The sequence below is a fragment of the Pangasianodon hypophthalmus genome, chromosome 3 (genome assembly GCF_027358585.1).
Source record: "Pangasianodon hypophthalmus isolate fPanHyp1 chromosome 3, fPanHyp1.pri, whole genome shotgun sequence".
In the NCBI taxonomy this organism is placed as follows: Eukaryota; Metazoa; Chordata; class Actinopteri; order Siluriformes; family Pangasiidae; genus Pangasianodon; species Pangasianodon hypophthalmus.
In genome coordinates this window covers 34,556,303-34,575,450 of record NC_069712.1, presented here as the reverse complement: position 1 = coordinate 34,575,450, position 19,148 = coordinate 34,556,303, and the positions used below count along the sequence as shown (strand labels likewise).

General features: G+C 42.3%; 1 protein-coding gene across 1 annotated transcript; it reads left to right on the top strand.

Moving 5' to 3' along the window:
* The first annotated feature begins 36 nt into the window (after nt 1-36).
* On the top strand, nt 37-13,677 carry LOC128318017 (sterile alpha motif domain-containing protein 9-like). The gene is made up of 4 exons (XM_053232595.1): nt 37-774; nt 2,491-2,550; nt 2,978-3,030; nt 7,827-13,677. Exons 3-4 carry the CDS (start codon nt 3,027-3,029, stop codon nt 12,404-12,406), a joined length of 4,584 nt encoding a protein of 1,527 aa, XP_053088570.1. The 5' UTR covers nt 37-774; nt 2,491-2,550; nt 2,978-3,026; the 3' UTR covers nt 12,407-13,677.
* Nucleotides 13,678-19,148: the final 5,471 nt, after the last annotated feature.

The window sequence follows — 19,148 nt, the reverse complement described above, 5'->3', positions numbered from 1 at the left end:
TCAGAGTTCAGAGGTGAGGAAACGGAAATAAAGTAATAAATAAATAATTCACAGCCCTTACACACACGGCTCATTTCTTCATTTCCTGCACAAACCCTTCGCGGAACTGTGTAACACACTCAACACTCTGAATAAACGTGGGCAGTGTTAAGCACTTCTACACATTAAAGTGTCATTTTTCCACAAACTGAACACAGCATGTGGATGTACAGCATGTGGATGTACAGCAGGGGAACATTTCCTCCGATTGCTTCTTGCATTAAACTGAAACTTAAAAAGCGACTAGTTTTCTGTTATTCGTGTCGGTGAGCGCAAGGAAGTGGATTTCAGCCCAAACCTCCATTTCATCATTATTAGGACTAAATAAAGCACATTAATTTATTATGAGGGGGTGGAGCTACATTTCTAAACGCCCTTCATTGGTCAGCCTGCACGAGCTCATCTTCCTCTTCCTCTTCTCGCACTGCGCTGCTGTAAGTTTCATTTCTCAGTAAGTGAGAGTTGGGCGTAAACACAGAGCTCCTGAGAAAACCCGAAACTCTGCTCCCAGAAGCTCTCCTCCATCTGAGCACTCAGCACCGACAGCGCTCATCTCCCAGCACAGGGTTATTACTCGGAGCACAGGGTTATTAAAAACACAGCACCATCTGGGATTACTCTTCTGTCTGCGCAGTGATTGGGACAGAGCTGTAGGTGAGAGGACAGAGCTGTAGGTGAGAGGAGCGCTCTTCACTGGATCTCCTGCACTTGATCAAATTCATCTACACCATTCAAGTAAGATTTCTAATCAGTTCACATAACGAAAGATTTTAAATTAAATCTAAACAAAAAACGGAAAAAAATCTTTTTCCTGTGCAAAGCACCGGATGTTTTTGTGTTTTGTGTGTGTGTGTGTGTGTGTGTGATAGCGCATTAATAACAAGTTAACGCGACTGGTAATGGCACTGCTGGGTGCTGAGCAGGTGAGCAGTTCTCTCAGCTGAGGAAAAGCATCCCCACAACGTGATGCTGCCGCCCCAGTGCTTTACTGATGGGATGGTGTTTGTTGAGGAATGGGCAATGTTACATTTATACCATACTTAGCATTTTAATTTTGTCTCATCTGAGTACCAAACCTTCTCCCATATTTTAGCTGGGTCACTCTGATGCTGTCTGGCAAACTCCAGACATGCTTTGATATGTTGTTTTCTTCAGTAATGGCTTCTTTCTCCATACAGACCAGTTGTATGCATTTTACAATACATTTCCTTATCCAGAGCAACTTATATTTATCTCATTTATACAGCTGAGCGTTAAGCGCCTTGCTCAACCGCCCAGCAGTGGCAGCTTGGCAATGCTGAGATTTGAACTCACAACCTTCTGATCAGCAGGTCAACATCTTAACTACTGAGCTACCACTTCCCACAATGTAGAGCACTTGACTCTCAGCCACTGAACTCTGTAACTCCTTCACTGTGATTTATGGCCTCTCTGTGGCTTCCCTCACCAGTCTCCTTCTTGCTCTGATGCTGAGTTTTGAGGGAAACCTTGTCTAGGCAATGCCTGGGTGGAATGATGCAGCTTCTTCACGACTGATCCAACAGTGTTGAGTGGGATATCGAACACTAAGATATTATTTTGTAGACTTTTCCTGTCTTGTGCATGTCTATAGCGTTAACGCTTTATTTCTTTAGAATGCTCCTTGATCTACATTTTTACAGCTTTCCTTCATGTTCACAGTCTGACAAATGGTACTTGAATTCAGGAGTTGAGCAGTTGAGCAGTTCTCTCCCAGCAATCAGCGCTGGAACTGGGGCTGATAGATACAGGACAAGGTCATTTGAATGTCATATCGGGACTATGGATAGATACCATTTACAAGCCACACCCGAGCTTCAGCAGCCAGTGTGAAAGCCCTGTTTACAGCAGACCACAAAGCTCAGGGCATTTTTTGTGAGCCTTTATCTGTGAGGTGGGTGTCAGGTTGCAGAGACAGTTGCAGGTTAAGATTCTTTACTTTAACACAAGGAAACAAATATAAAAGGTGGAGCAGATTCACCGAGAGGGATAATGAAGTGTGGAAATAGACATAGAAGGAAAAGTTTGCTTATATTTTTTTCCATAGAATGTCTTGAATTCATCAGTAATCTAGAAGACGTTGGGAAGGTTTGAAGTTTAAAAAATGATGGTAAGGAGCTTGCATAGATCAGATGCAGATGATCTTTCCTCTGTAGAAAGATGGCTTCAGAGCAGTCACATCAGAGGAGAACTTAGATAGGAGATCTCCACATTCTCTCAGCTGTTCTTAATTCTCTCAGCATTTTACACCTCACACTTTCTTGGTCTGGAAGACAGAGGGCAGAGGAGGCCAATGAATGAAGAAAGAAGAGATGTCAGGTGAAAGAATATGACTAGTGATGCAGTTCTTCCTTGTAGGTACAAGTGCCATATTGGTGTATGAATTGCTGCTGTGTGGAGATTAAAAACCACCATACATCCATTTCTCTTTAGGTTTTCTGCAGCTTGCAGACGGAGCAGCACTGAAAATGAGAGGACTTTTATCCTGCTGAAGTAAATATTATATTCCTTCATTTAAATTTTCCTCTGTTAAATTTCCATTATATTGAAGTTTTGAGATTATTTATAACTATTTTTGTTGTTGCTTCAGATGGCTATATCATAGAACTATCAGTTCAATACCCCAATATTCCCAACATTTGAAGAACTACATTCTAAATATTTTAAATATTACTAAATATTTTAAAATATAACTAAATATTTTAACATCGTGAGGTTAAAATACCCGCCATCCGATTACCAATTATCTCAATTATACAGCACTAAATCTTCACAGTTATTGCTCTTAGTCAATTAAAATAAGAATTAACTGAGTACACTGCAGAAAATGACATATTCTGCAGTTTGAATAAAATGGGCAAGACCAAACAACACATAAAGAATTGTCTAGAATACTTGAAACCTGTTCTGTCTTCTTCAGGTACCTTGATCTGAAACAAACTGATGACGCTGATTATCCACAAGAAATAATGGGCAAGTATCACATGTACATTTATACAAATTCATTCAAATTCAAAATATACTTGTACAAAATTCATTATTTCTCAGCAGATCTTAAAGAAATTTAAAACTGAAAAATGCTGCTTGCATAAGTATTCACCCCCTTCAGACGAGTACTTGGTAGAACCACTACTGTGTCGCTTTGGCCTTGTGCTTGGCATCATTGTCCTTCTGAAAGGTGAAGTTTCTCCCAAGCTTTAGTTTTTTAGCAGACTGAAGCAGGTTCTCTTGTAATACCTCCCTGTATTTTGCTCCATCCATCCTTCAGTTTGAACAAGAAGTCCAGTCCCCGCTGAGGAAAAGCATCCCCACAACATGATGCTGCCGCCCCAGTGCTTTACTGATGGGATGGTGTTTGTTGAGGAATGGGCAATGTTACATTTATACCATACTTAGCATTTTAATTTTGTCTCATCTGAGTACCAAACCTTCTCCCATATTTTAGCTGGGTCACTCTGATGCTGTCTGGCAAACTCCAGACATGCTTTGATATGTTGTTTTCTTCAGTAATGGCTTCTTTCTCCATACAGACCAGTTGTATGCATTTTACAATACATTTCCTTATCCAGAGCAACTTATATTTATCTCATTTATACAGCTGAGCGTTAAGCGCCTTGCTCAACCGCCCAGCAGTGGCAGCTTGGCAATGCTGAGATTTGAACTCACAACCTTCTGATCAGCAGGTCAACATCTTAACTACTGAGCTACCACTTCCCACAATGTAGAGCACTTGACTCTCAGCCACTGAACTCTGTAACTCCTTCACTGTGATTTATGGCCTCTCTGTGAAGGTTAATGACCCCCGCAAACGAACTGACTACGAAAATCACATGTTTCTGCGGCAAGCTGTGCAAGAATCCATCAGGCCAGAATAAAATGTTTGGAACGGGAGCGCGAGGAGCAACGCACAGGTCCTGGACCTGGTGAGACGCAGGAGGAGCCCGGCCAGGAGGCACCCCACAGAGCCCAGTCCCTTCACGCACCAGAGCCTCCCAATCCCAGCAGAGTAATTCCACAGCAGCGGATTAGGTGGCCCCCAGCCAGCAGACGGAGCGAGTGGATGCAGTTTGACGAGGATGTGTCCAACATCATCCAAACCACCAAAGGTGACGTAGACAATAGACTCCAAGCAATGACTACCATCATCGTCAGCTATGCCTCAGAAAGATTCGGCCTGATCAAGAAGGGTAACTTCAAGACCTCCCAATCCTACACCATGAACCGCAGAGCCAGTAAGATACATCACCTGCGCCAGGAGCTTCAAACCCTCAAGAAACAGTTCAAAAGAGCTCCTGAGGAGGAGAAGCAACCATTAGCAGACCTGCGTAACATCCTGCGGAAGAAGTTGTTAACCCTCCGTAGAGCAGAGTGGCATAGGAGGCGGGGAAGAGAGAGAGCCAGGAAGCGCGCTGCCTTTATTGCCAATCCCTTCTGTTTTGCTAAACAGCTGCTTGGGGACAAGCGCAGTGGCCGGCTTGAGTGCTCAGTAGAGGTAGTAAATCGCTTTCTTGAAAACACCATGAGCGATCCCATGAGGGAACAAGACCTGGGTTCCAGCAAAGCCCTCACCAACTCTGGCCCACCAACAGTGGAGTTCAAGCTGGCGGAGCCAAGTCTGAAGGAGGTAGAAGAGGTCATCAAGGCAGCTCGATCAGCTTCTTCACAAGGCCCCAGTGGAGTACCTTACCTCGTCTACAAGCGCTGTCCAGAGCTTCTAAGGCACCTGTGGAAGATCTTAAAGGTGATTTGGTGAAGAGGGAGAGTGGCTGACCAGTGGAGATGCGCAGAGGGAGTCTGGATCCCCAAGGAGGAGGACTCAAAGAACATCAACCAGTTTCGGATGATCTCACTATTAAGTGTGGAAGGGAAGATGTTTTTTAGCATTGTCTCCTGAAGGCTGACCGAGTTCCTCCTCAAGAACAACTACATCGACCCTTCAGTGCAGAAGGGTGGAATCCCTGGAGCCCCCGGCTGCCTAGAGCATACAGGAGTAGTTACGCAGCTCATCAGAGAGGCACACGAGAGCAGAGGTGACCTCGCAGTGTTGTGGCTGGACTTGACTAACGCCTATGGGTCCATCCCTCACAAACTGTTTGAGCTTGCGTTACATCGCCACCATGTTCCCGGTAAGATCAAGGACCTGATCCTGGATTATTACAACAATTTCAGACTCAGGGTCACTTCCGGGTCAGTAACATCAGACTGGCATCGCCTGGGGAAAGGCATAATAACAGGGTGTACCATCTCTGTGATCCTTTTCGCCCTCGCAATGAACATGGTGGTCAAGGCTGCCGAGGTGGAATGCAGAGGGCCCCTGTTGAAGTCTGGCGTCCGACAGCCCCCGATAAGAGCGTTCATGGATGACCTCACCATTACAACAACATCAGTCCCAGGGTGCAGGTGGATCTTGCAAGGTCTGGAGAGTCTCATCACATGGGCGAGGATGAGTTTCAAGGCCTCTAAGTCAAGATCCATGGTGTTGAAGAGGGGGAAGGTGATTGACAAATTCCGTTTTTCCATCTTAGGAATAGCAATCCCATCCATCACCGAACAACCTGTCAAGAGCCTGGGAAAATTCTTCGACTCCACCCTGAAAGACACCACTGCCATTCAGAAGTTCAGTGAAGAGCTTGGAGCTTGGCCGACCAAGGTGGACAAGTCAGGCTTGCCTGGTAGATTTAAAGCCTGGATCTACCAGCACTCCATCCTGCCCCGAGTTCTTTGGCCCCTCCTCGTCTATGCAGTCCCATTGACAACAGTGGAATCCCTCGAAAGGAAGATCAGTGGCTTTCTTCGGAAGTGGCTGGGCCTTCCCTGCAGCCTCACCAGAGCTGCTCTGTACGGGACGAGTAATACCCTGCAGCTGCCCTTCAGCGGGCTCACTGAAGAGTTAAAGGTGGCACGCACAAGAGAATCCCTACAGTACAGGGATTCCAGGGACCACAAGGTGTCATCAGCCGGGATTGAAGTGAGGACAGGAAGGAAGTGGAAGGCAGAGAAGGCAGTGGAGGTGGCAGAGTCACGCCTAAGGCAGAAGGCCCTGGTGGGGACCCTGGCAACAGGAAGAGCAGGCTTGGCCTACGTCCCAAAGATCCAGGTCAGCAAGGCCCGGGGCAAGGAGAGACACCAGCTAGTCCAAGAAGAGGTCCGAGCAGGCCTGGAGGAAGAGAGAGTGGGCAGGGCAGTTGGACTCCGGCAGCAGGGAGCGTGGACAAGGTGGGAGAGCGCATTGCAGCCCAAAGTTACCTGGTCAAACAAACTGGTCTATGACGCCCTCCCAAGCCCAGCAAACCTTCACATCTGGGGGAAGAGCGAGACACCCTCCTGCCCCCTCTGCTCTGGAAGAGGCTCACTAGAACACCTCCTCAGCAGCTGCCCAAAAGCCCTGGCTGATGGTCGCTATCGGTGGCGCCATGACCAGGTGCTTAAAGCAATTGCGGAGAGTATAGCCTCAGCCATTAACATCAGCAGACACCATTGCACTCCGAGGACAGTCCCCTTTGTTAAGGCCGGAGAGAGACCTACGGCAAGGCCACAGGCAATAACAGGCCTCCTTCACACAGCCCCCGATTGGCAGCTGCAAGTGGACCTGGGAAAACAGCTGAGGTTCCCACAGCATATCGCTCCAACATCCCTCCAACCAGACATGATCATAACATCTGAGGCCACAAAGCACCTGATCATGATGGAGTTAACTGTGCCATGGGAGGAGAGGATCGAGGAAGCCAATGAGCGGAAGCGTGAAAAGTACCAGGAACTGGTGGAGGAGTGCAGCGGTAGGGGCTGGAGAACAGTCTACGAGCCCATAGAGGTCAGCTGCAGGGGCTTTGCAGGACGTTCACTCTGCAAAGCCCTCGGACGGCTGGGTGTCACAGGGACGGCCAAGAGGAGGGCCATTCAATCGGCTAGTGAAGCCGCAGAGAAAGCCACAAGGCGGCTATGGATTAAGAGGGCTGATCCGTGGGCTGCTACTGGGACGCAAGTCGGGGCTTGATCACCCCCCGGCTGGGTCGCCTGGGTGAGGGTGTCTGTTGCAAGACCCGAAACACCCTATGACCCCAGGGAACAACACTGATGATGTGTCCCAGTGCATCCAGGAGATGTTTCTTAAAGAGTTGGCTTCCCTCACCAGTCTCCTTCTTGCTCTGATGCTGAGTTTTGAGGGAAACCTTGTCTAGGCAATGCCTGGGTGGAATGATGCAGCTTCTTCACGACTGATCCAACAGTGTTGAGTGGGATATCGAACACTAAGATATTATTTTGTAGACTTTTCCTGTCTTTAACGCTTTATTTCTTTAGAATGCTCCTTGATCTACATTTTTACAGCTTTCCTTCATGTTCACAGTCTGACAAATGGTACTTGAATTCAGGAGGAATTTTATCCAGAAAAGGTGAATTTTTAGATGATTCACTGGTAGAAGCCAACTGTGTCCTCTTTAGGGCAATACCTTTCGTCAAACTTGGAGTTTCACAGCACAGGCAGTGAATACTTATGCAAACATAATTTTTAATTTATTTATTTTTAGATCTGCTGAAAAATAATAAATTTTGCTGTTTTTTTAATAAATTTACTTTGAGAGCATGTTGGTTTGCAATTAAAAAAAAAAATACTGGCTGGGACAATCTGTGTGAGTGTTATTTGTAATATAGACACATCTGATGACTTATGGATGTTGAATACTTTTGCAAGGAACTGTAAATATCTATCTTGTCATAACTTACATGCCTTTTGTCAGTAAGTTTTTTTTATGTTTTTTTTTTATTTATAGAAGAACTTCACAGCACTCCAATTGAAAAATGGACAGAAGATATGGTGAGCGTGTGGTTGGCTTCAATAGGAGTGAAAGAAAATTACATTAAAACTCTTCATGAACAGGAAGTAGATGGCCAGGTCCTTCTTAAAATCACAGAGGAATTTCTGAAAAAAGAGACTGGAATGAAATCTGGTCCTGCACTTCTGGTAATAGAGAGTAGAAATGAGTTAGTTAAGACTCAAAAACCTCAGAAGCAGCAGAATAATGCACATAAAAGGACTGCTAAAAGTACTGACCAAGGAGCATCATTCATCCAGGACCTTCCAATATCCAGCAATTCCCAGAAAGAAGAACAGATGAAACAAGATGCAGTGGCTATAACAAGAAAAAGAGATTCAAAGCCACGACCTTTTGGCAAACCGGGCATCGACTACACCTATGTAAAGCATGAAGTTCTTCCGCCTGAAACAGGTGTCTTTGATCTTACAACTCCATGTCATGAGTACAAGTCATTCAATACAGCTGCGACTTTAGATCGCCAAAGACTTCAAGCCAAGCTGGCGTGTGAAGTTCTTAAATTTGCCACAGGATGCATGAACATGAGATCAAATGGCACGATACACTTCGGTGTAATGGACAGCAGAGGTGCTTCTGGCTATGCACACGGTGAAATCATTGGCATTCCCATTAGAGAAAAAGACATGTATACTGATGCACTGGATTACATTGAAAGATGTTTTAAAAGTTACAGTGAGCTTGTACGCCAGTGTATAAGACCACCTGAGTTCATTATGGTAATTGAACCCAACCGGAAAGAACAACACTACGTGGTTGAATTTGATGTTGAACCTTCATTAAGCTTAGTGAGAAATAAGGTGTTTTCTGTCACTTTGCCAAAGTTCAAGGAGAAGGCCAATAAAACTGAGTTTGAAAAGCAAACAACATATCACAGAGTTGGTGCTAAAACAGAACCAGTTGATAATATAAATAGATTTTACGAAGGAGTTGTTAGCAGAGATACACAAAGAGAGGCAGCAGAGAAATCACAAAGCTTCACAAGTCCAGAACCTTGCGAAGATCTTGGAAGAAAACTCACCATGCTTATAACAGGTGGGAAGAAACAAATAGAAAAGGAGAAATGGTACATACTTGTTACAAACAAGTTTTCAGAGGAAGATCTCCAGCACATAGATTTTTTGTTGAACATGAAATTATTCTGTGTGTTTGACTTTGACCCAGATTCCATGGTGTCTGGATTATGCCATGAATATGATCAACACCATGCAGTGAACCTTCATTTCATGCAAAACTACAAAATTCCAAGTGACAAGAGCATCAAAGAATTTGAGGGTCATCTACATTTGTTTGAACAAACAAGTTGGATATTTTGTAACGGACGAAATGATTTCAGTGGGAATGAGACTCCTTGTGATGAAAATACATGGTGTAAAACAAGGAGGACTTTCCTAAAGGATTGTGTGTCATTGATCTGCAAGGATTTCTTACCCAAGGGAACCTTCCTTGTGATCTTCCTCCTCACATCTCCTGTTGAGACACCTCTACTGAAGACATTCGATGAGTTTTTCACAGACATGCAGGGTCATGAAGACATTATATGCATCTCAGAATCAGAAGGGAACTTTCAGAAATGGCAGACTTTTGCTCTTGAATTCTGTGACGAGGAAACAGTGAACAGGTCATGTGTAGTAGGTTTGAAAATGAGCCACATCGATGCAATTGTCCAGCAAGTCCAGAGCCCCAGTACTCGTGTGAACAAGCTCTTACCTGTGTCTGCCAAAGCAAATTGCCATCTTCTGACACGTAGTGAGGAAACGATGTACTCCTTGGAGATTTTGTGTGTGAATCAATGTGAAGACAGTGCACTGGACACTGAGTCAAAGAAAGTGGAAATAGAGAGAGACTTTTATCGAGGAGGAAAAGTGACATGGGAGAACTTCTGGCTTGCAGAGAAAAAGTATGTTGGGGAAATGATTCAAAGAGATGCCTATCATGAAGTGATTAATCTTCTGGAGGACTCTCTTAAATGCAGTTCAGATCAAATGCCTGTCAAATGCATCAACATATACCATCAGCCTGGCAGTGGAGGGAGTACAGTGGCAAGGCAGGTTCTGTGGAGGTACAGAAAGGATCGAAGGTGTGCAGTTGTGAATCCATCATATGCTGTTAACAAAGTTTCACAACATGCTGTAATGCTTCGGGAGTATGAGGAAAAAGATCCACAGAAATGTCTAACTGTTCTCTTACTTGTTGAGGATTGTGATAATGAGTATATAGAAGAGTTGAGGAATGAATTAGAAACAGCCGTCAACACAAAAAAAATTGCACACGGAATACCGTGTTTCATTCTCCTCCGTTGTAGACGATCCCACAATCCAGAGAAAATGTCGAGGGACTCGCCTTTACTGAATGTTTCTGTGACTCACAAACTTTCACAAGAGGAAAAAAGACAATTTGCAGGAAAACGAGAAAAGCTTGAGCAACAGTTCGAGCCAGAGTTCATTCTGACATTTGTCTTAATGAGTGAAGAATTTGAAGATGAATATGTGAAAAAGTTTGTACGGAATTTATTAGAGGATATTGATCACGCATCTGCCGTCACCCAGCTGATTCGATACGTAGCTCTGCTCAACACCTATGTGGAGAACTCTTTCATTTCTCAGTCACATTGTGAAGCCCTCCTTTCTCTCCAGCTCTCTATCTGTGGAGACAGATTTCGACAGCACGCATTCGAGAGTTCTCTGAGTGAGCAGGCTAAACTGGTCTTTATATATTTGAGAGATGAAAGAACCCACATTAACTCGATCAGAATCATCCACCAAGTGGTGGCAAAGGAAATTCTCCATCAGCTTTTGGGAGACAAACAACAAAGTGAGCTTGCGCTTGAACTTCTCAGCAATGATTTACTCTTTAATCACAGATTTGGGGGAGAAGAGTACAGGAAGTTCCTCCGTGAACTGTTCATAAGACGCTACAAAATCAGCAGAGGTGATAAATCAGACACTTTTTTCTCACCCCTCATTGAACATGTGAGACAAACGGAAAAGCCAGAAAATGCTATTAATCTTCTCAGTGAGGCATACAATAGATTCAACAAGGATGCATATTTCGCTCAGCAGCTAGCTCGTCTCTTTTACTTTCATGAAAAATTTGAAAAGGCAGAACAATGGGCAGAAACTGCAGCAAATAAATTGCCTAAGAACTCCTACATTCTTGACACCAGAGGTCAGGTGTACAGAAGATGGTTCGCGACAAAATGGAAAGCAATGGAAAAGTCTCCGAAAACACCAGAGTCCACAGCAGATGCCATTGAAACAGCTTTTAAAGCAATTGAATGTTTCCAAAAATGTCAGACGGTAGCTGTTGAAGAAACTGAGACAATGAACAACTCAGGATTCTTTGGAGTTGTAGAAGTGGGGTGTGGCTTGTTAGAGCTAATTTCTTCACTTGATGTTTTCTCAAATAAACCTAGGGGTCATTCTGAATTACAGAAGTACTTGCTTACAGAACACATTCCCAAGGAAATTGAAGTACCATGGAAGCACTTTCATGACAAACTCAAAAGCCTTCAGCCCACAATGAACAAGGCTTTGGAATGGGTATCAGAAGAACTGAGTTACTTCCAGAAAAACCTGGATACAGATGAGGAAGAAACCTTCAAGACCTCAGAGCTGACAATACACCGCCCCAAACATTGGTTGGTTGCCAAGTCCTCTGTTTATGGCAGGTTCTTCTGTGAGGTTTCACTCAGCAATACAGCCAGCAACTGGCAGTCTAATTTAGATAAAATGACTGACTTCAGCAAACGCATGGCTATCTACCAGCTTAGTGGGGGAAACTTCACAACAATCTTCTCCATCCTGGACCAGAAAAACAAAAACCAAGTCACAACTTTGGAGAATATAATTTCACTGCATCCAAAGGGTGCTAAAATGGATAAAGCAGATCTTATCAACTACATAGCATCACATTTTGCCTTAAGTGCAATCTCTCCTGGGTCACCTAAGCTGGCTCCCTTCAAGGATCTGCAAAAGTTGAGCCGCTCATTTCTTCAAGACAAACTAAAATGTCCATCAAATGCTCTCTTTCTGTGCACACTACTGTTCTGGCCAGAAGACCATGACACTGATCAAGACAAGGAGGACAAATATAAAACTATTCTTACTGCTGTTAAATTCCTCCAACAAACATACAAGACCAAAATGAAGGATATCCTTCCGAGAAAGAGACGGATTTTCACCCACTTCTTCCTGGGAAATGGACATGGATATTACAAGTTTGTCCATAAGAGTAGGATTAGAAACTTCCCCTCAGTTTCAGAAAAGCGTCTGAAATGGGTAGAAGGGGAAATGTTCAAAATACCAGAAATTGAGAGAGAGCTTAAGCGTGTAAACGGCTGGACAGAGGATGGAAGTGTATACCTTGAGGGTCCTAAAATGGAAAAGTTTTCCATCCATCCTCTTAATGAAAGTTCATTGCCTGCTGGAAATGAAAACGTCACCTTCTATCTAGGCTTCACATTCAGGGGACCTGTTGCATGTGGCATCACAATAAGAAAACAGTCAAAAGTAAAATGACTAAGATGGAAACCATAAAGAAACAACTCACTGATGTGAAGAATCACATTCCCAGCTTGTAGTATAATACAACTGACAAAGTAAACTGACAAATAACTTAGACATGATAGCTAACCTTCAGCGAGCTGAAATACTGCAGAAGGTGGAGTGTAAAAGGCCATTTTTGTAAAAATGTTAACAGAGGATCTGGGTTTTATATTCTTGTGTAATTGACTGTGTATATTTTTATGATCCAGCAGACCTGCCAACCTTTACGTATTTTACAAAGGAACTCTGTATTTAACTCTGAGAATACTGCTACGAGTTATCACTCAAAAATACAGAATACAAAAAAGTGCAAAATACTTTTTAACTTTTTAAAAAGTATAAAATACAAAAAAAGAGCAGTCTTCTTATTTCTCTGAAAAAAAAACAGCAGATAAGCCAACTGACATATGAATGTGGAATGACTGACATTTGTGTAGGTGTTTTGAAGTCACCGATATTTACTGACCCCATGAGAGCCCCGCCCCCTTCCCTCCATCTCTCGTTTCAGGGTTAGATGCTCTCGTCTTGATTTTCTCACTTGAAAGATGTCTCGACATGGCGTCCTTGATTTCTGTTATGGCAAATGGAGAATGTTTTGAGTTAATTAATGTAAAATAAAATCAGTGTGTTCCATTTAGCTAACACTCGACATGTCTATAGATAACATCAGTTCATTAGATTTATTAGAGATGGAACTCAAATTTTAGCCACCAGAAATTTCCGACAAAGAAAAAAAAATTTATAAAAAAAAAGACTAAGTAGGCCTACAACAAAGTGTCAAATCTAAAACTGTACAGCTGGTTAGATGCGTTCAAACAGTTTGAGCAGCAGATCAATAACATTATCCTTTTCTGGGTTGGCAAGTCTGGCAGAATGAACACACAATCTGTGTGTTTAAGTGTGTTTTCTCTCTTTAGTCTGAAAGAGCCTTTTATTCAATTATCTTAACGCATGTTATTCAGTATCTAATGTTAAACTAATAGGAAAATTGTGAAGTAATAAGAGTGAGAGGTGTAAATCTGGACTCACTGATGAGTCATGAGAGTTTAAGGGGTTAAATCTAAAAGAAGATGGCAGATAAGGAGGCAGGGTCATGTCATGCATTTACACTGAGAGATTACACAGTCCAGGAAGATTTCTTTTTTTTTCTTTGCCAGATTATTCTTATATATTTTTTCTATTAATGTATGAATTAATGCCTCATAAAATGCACTTGCTGTCACTCAATAAACTTGACAAAGTCAGTTTTTGTTTTTTCGATTCATTTAATTCTGTAATACTTTAGACTTGAAGGAAAGATTTGCCTTTTTGTTTTATTTATATTAAAATTGATTTTGTTAATGAATTCCTCTGAATTCATGATCATTTTCTTAAAGTCTCTGATTCTCTGTGTTAAATATGTGGAATATGTCGTATTTGTCACTCTTTTAGTCTTGGTTTGATCTCAGAACGTAAGAGGCGACCCACCGTCACACTCAGCCAGCTTCTCTCTTATCTCTCTCTTCCTTCTCTGCTCTAAAGATAAACGTGTCTCTTGGTCTCAAAAGCTGATCTATAGATACTACTCCTAACAACTCAGTCCCGTAACCTGGGTGGCACACTAACACCTCTCTGGTGAGATATGCCATTATTTACAAAACAAGAGAAAAGTTGACTGGGTTCTTTTCCTTGTCAGACAGGAGAGACGGAGTCAGTATAAGAGAGATCGTCTGAGGGACTGAGAGAGTTGTTTGTGCTGCTTTACAGCTGCTCTCGCCTGGCTATTTATCATGTTACCTCACCATGACTAGGGCAAGATCCGGTGAATTTACGGATAGATGCCTGGAAATCACTTAACTATAAAATCAGAATGTTAGTTAAGGGAGGCCAGAAATTCCTGACTGGACTGAGCTACAATTTAAAGAGGTAATAGATAATGTTCTGAAAACGCATGTTCATGATCAAAAAAAGGATTTCCTGTAGACAGAACATGGACTCTTGAAGAGTGTAAAAGGCTTTAGAGTGTGATTCAAGCAGGATTCTTTGGAAGAACATCTTCAGGTTATTAGACAGTACTGGGAATAGAAATCTTCAGAAATTGAGGAGCATATCACTAGATGTGAACAGAAAAAGAGTGAATCAGATTTTTGTGTACAGTTTGAGAGAGAGCCTTCCTGCAGCGCTGTGGCATGGAAGCTGGCTGATTCATTACGGCCTCCATCAAAAACTGGTAACTGCAATGACAAACTGGAAAAGGTCAAATGGTCAGAGCTCCAGCAGAAACCTGAATGTTTAGATGTTAGTTTACAACATTCCAGCTAGGAGTGACACAGTGGGTTACAGAGGGTGCAGTGGACAGCTGAAGATTAGAAATAAAAAGAGTTCTGACACCAGATGGCGCCGCTGATCTGCAGAGTGAATTTATCCTCACTGTGATGAGCAGAATGTGGACTTTTTCATACTGATAACTTGTTCTACAAAAAAATTGCATTAGGAGTGATTTAGTTTATAGAGTTGGAATTAAGATGATAATTGCTACCATCAATACCGAGGTCACTTTTTATTAATGTTCTTTCAGATGGTTCTTCTGATGTTGAGTAGATTTACAGTCGTGTTTATAATGTCTATTATTAGTTAGTATTATTACTATTGTTGTTATAATGTCTATTATTTAAAGCTTTAAAGGTTTTTTTTGGATTTGGGGTTTGAAACATTTAACACACAGTTAACACACACTGGGTTAGTGCAGCTACATTTTCTCTAACACACTGAGAAGAGAAACTTTGAACAGATTTCTTTGTGCAGATTGTCTCAGAGCTTTAAGCTGCAGCGAGCGAGTCGAGGACACGGTGAGACGGAGCTCAGGGGAAGAAACCTGGTGAGGAACCGAGACTCAGCAGAAGGACAACTTTCTCTGAAACGTTCTGTGACTCAGAAGTTATTTTAGTATCACGTCATCTGGAAATTATACAGAACAGAAATTTGAGTTAGTGATACGGATATGTGGGAATAAACGATGAGTTGTATAGTGAAAAAAGAAAAGTAAGTGAGAAGTCAGAGAATGACAAGCAGACTGAAATGACACACACACACACACACACGCACGCACAGCATTGTTACAGACCCCGAGAGCTCATTTCAGTCTGTAATGACATCGTATACTGTGTTAAAGTCTTCACAGTGTGTATATGAAGTGAAAGTGGGCGGGGCTAATCTGGGGTAAAGCATATGGAAGCTCTCACCAATCACAAGGCTGATATTTATTATTTTCCTATAACAGCACCACACCGAGGGATTTATTCCCCACTTATTCCAGTTTCTCAGAATGATGTGGCAGTGTTGTGTGTGTTATGTGTGTTATGTGTCTGTGTGCCGTGAGTGTTGTGTGTGTTGTGTGTGTTGTGAGTGTTGTGAGTGTGGTGAGTGTTCTGTGAGTGTTGTGTGTGTGTTGTGTGTGTGTTGTGAGTGTTGTGTGTGTGTTGTGAGTGTTGTGAGTGTGTTGTGAGTATTGTGAGTGTTGTGTGTGTGTTGTGAGTGTTGTGAGTGTTGTGAGTGTTCTGTGAGTGTTGTGAGTGTTGTGAGTGTGTTGTGAGTATTGTGAGTGTGTTGTGAGTGTTGTGTGTGTTGTGTGTGTGTTGTGAGTATTGTGAGTGCCGTGAGTGTTGTGTGTGTGTTGTGTGTGTGTTGTGAGTATTGTGAGTGTGTTGTGAGTGTTGTGAGTGTTGTGTGTGTGTTGTGTGTGTGTTGTGAGTGTTGTGAGTGTCGTGAGTGTTCTGTGAGAGTTGTGTGTGTGTTGTGAGTGTTGTGAGTGTGTTGTGAGTATTGTGAGTGTGTTGTGAGTGTTGTGTGTGTTGTGTGTGTGTTGTGAGTATTGTGAGTGCCGTGAGTGTTGTGTGTGTGTTGTGAGTGTGTTGTGAGTATTGTGAGTGTGTTGTGAGTGTTGTGTGTATGTTGTGAGTGTGTTGTGAGTGTTGTGTGTGTTGTGAGTGTTGTGTGTGTGTTGTGTGTGTTGTGAGTGTCATGTGTGTGTTTTGAGTGTGTTGTGGGTGTTGTGAGTGTAGTGTGTGTTGTGAGTGTGGTGTGTGTTGCGAGTGTGTTGTGTGTGTTGTGAGTGTTGTGTGTGTTGCGAGTGTGTGTGTGCTGTGTGTGTTGTGAGTGTTCTGTGTGTGTTGTGTGAGTGTTGTGTGTGTTGTGTGAGACAGCAGTTTTATTTTCATTCTCAGTTAGATGTTGTGGTTTTGCCACTAGAGGGCGCAGCGGATCTCACATTTCTATTAGAGCATTAAAGCACACAGTGAAATTCTCAATAACGCTGACTCTGCACTCACACTCTCTTCAACACACACACACACACACACACACACGTGTGTTTATTATAATTGATGTTATTGTGTTATTATTCATCTCTCTCTCACACACACGTGTGTATTTATTATAATTGGTGTTATTGTGTTGTGGCTGGAGTGAAAGGGAAAATGTTATTGTGTGTTAAACTGGTGCACATTTCATTACTGAACTGATCTGCTCCATTAAACACACACTTTATGACTGAGTGTGTTACTGAACGCTGCATTTTTACTGCTGGCTGTAAAATTGTACATCATTTTTAACACAAACACCCACATTTATATTTTACTCTAAATAACAATAAAAATAATTTGAAACAGCCGCGTCACTCTGTGCTTCACATCAGCTGTACACTGGAGTGTGTGTCGTACAAATCACTGATTACTTTTACTTTTTAATTTTATTGTTTATTAGAGTGCGTGTAAAAATCACACTTACCGTACACAATTCATTCAACAGTTCACTGCGTGTGTGTGTGTGTGTGTTTGTTAGAGACGCTCGATAAAGTGTGTAAACAGTAAAATTAATGGATGGGGCTGTTAGTGTGAGGATGGATGAGGACAATTAATGTATAGCAACACACACACACACACACACACACAGGCATTTTAAAGGTGTGGTTCTGAGAGTGTAAATCTGGGAGGGGTGAAGGGATTAAATTAGGATTGAGGATGTGTTTAGCTCCACCCACTGCACCCCCTATGCCACGCCCCTGGAATAGAACAGTAATGTAGATCTGCACTTCTCCTCATTCTCATTGTTATTAAACGTTATTTAAATACTGATCAGAGAGTGTGTGTATGTGTGTGTGTGTGTGTGTGAGAGAGAGAGAGAGAGAGAGAGAGAGAGAGAGTCCAGCAGTATAATTTACTGCATTACTGAAGTGATGAGGCTGAAAACACACAAACACACACACACACACACACACACACACACACTGGTCGGTGATCAGTAAACTGTAATGTGTGTATTGACAGGAGGAAGAATCGCTCACACACTCCAGCATTAATTATCCATCACGCTCAATAAACACGTCCACTTCCTGTGAGGAAAATCACTAATGCACAAGCAGCTTCACCAGAATAACTTCTTACATCTTATTTTATTTATTTCTTTATTTTTCAAATCAACTCTGTACTACTGTAAAGAAAACCCTGAGGAAAGGATTTTTTCAGGTTTTTCTTTATTTTATTTATTTGAGATATTTATTAATGTTAACATTTCAGATATAATATAAATAATATGTACAAATAATAATAATAATATGTAATATAAAATAATAGAAGAATTCTTTAAATTAAATTAGAAAAGTGTTTTAGATCGACTGAAAGCCGTTTATCAGCAGCTCACTGATACACAGAGAGGAGACTGAGGAATAAATTCCTAAAACACCTAAAGTTAGTGTGTGAGAACATCACTCTGTGTGTGTGTGTGTTTTAATATTTTCTCGTGTTTACAACGACAGCACAACGACGACCAAAATCTAATCTAGAATAAATGTTAAAATCAAACTGTAACGTAAACTCTAATGTACAGATCATCGGTTCTGCACTTTACTGGTTTCTAATTGGTGGATTTGCTTAAAAAAACTTTAACTATAGTAAATTTTTTTTATTTTAAGAACAAAGAGCAAGAAAGTGAATTTATTTTATTTTAGAAATTCCTCTGTGTGTGTGTGTGTGTGTGTGTGTGTGTGTGTGTGTGTGTGAGTGAGTGAGTGTGTTTTTGAACTATCAGCAGTAAAGTGATGAACCTCCTGTCCCTAGTTGTGAGTCGCTGCAGTAACCAATAACACACTGAGGAGCGCGCACACACACACACACACACACACACACACACACACAGAGTCTTCCAAACCCTCAGCTCATAAATATGAATGAACCATTAGCTCTGTTGCTTAGCAACGCTCATCAGCATATGACCTGCTGAAGTTCCCCAGAGAATCCTACACTGAACACACACACACACACACACACACACACACACACACACACACACACACACACACACACACACTCTCTCTCTCTCTCTCTCTCTCTCTCTATCTCTCTCTCTCTCTCTTTCTGATCATTGCAACTTTAACCCTTTAATCCTTTAAAGGCCAGCATGGCTGCCTGACTGTCTCTACAGCTACATCACGGGTCACGTGTATCTTACATGTATTTTGTGTGTATTTTTATTGCACGAGTGTGTTCACATGGTGAGACTCGGTGAGGTGTAATGCACTATCTACACACACATGATGTGAAAAAACCACAGATAAACAATGTGAGGAACATGTTTACACTCAGCAGGTGCAGACTGTTGTGGGTGGTGAAGGGGGCGGAGTCTTCACAGCTCACCTGTGTGAAGTGTGTATCTGTGAAGGTGTAACAGACTTTGATGGGAG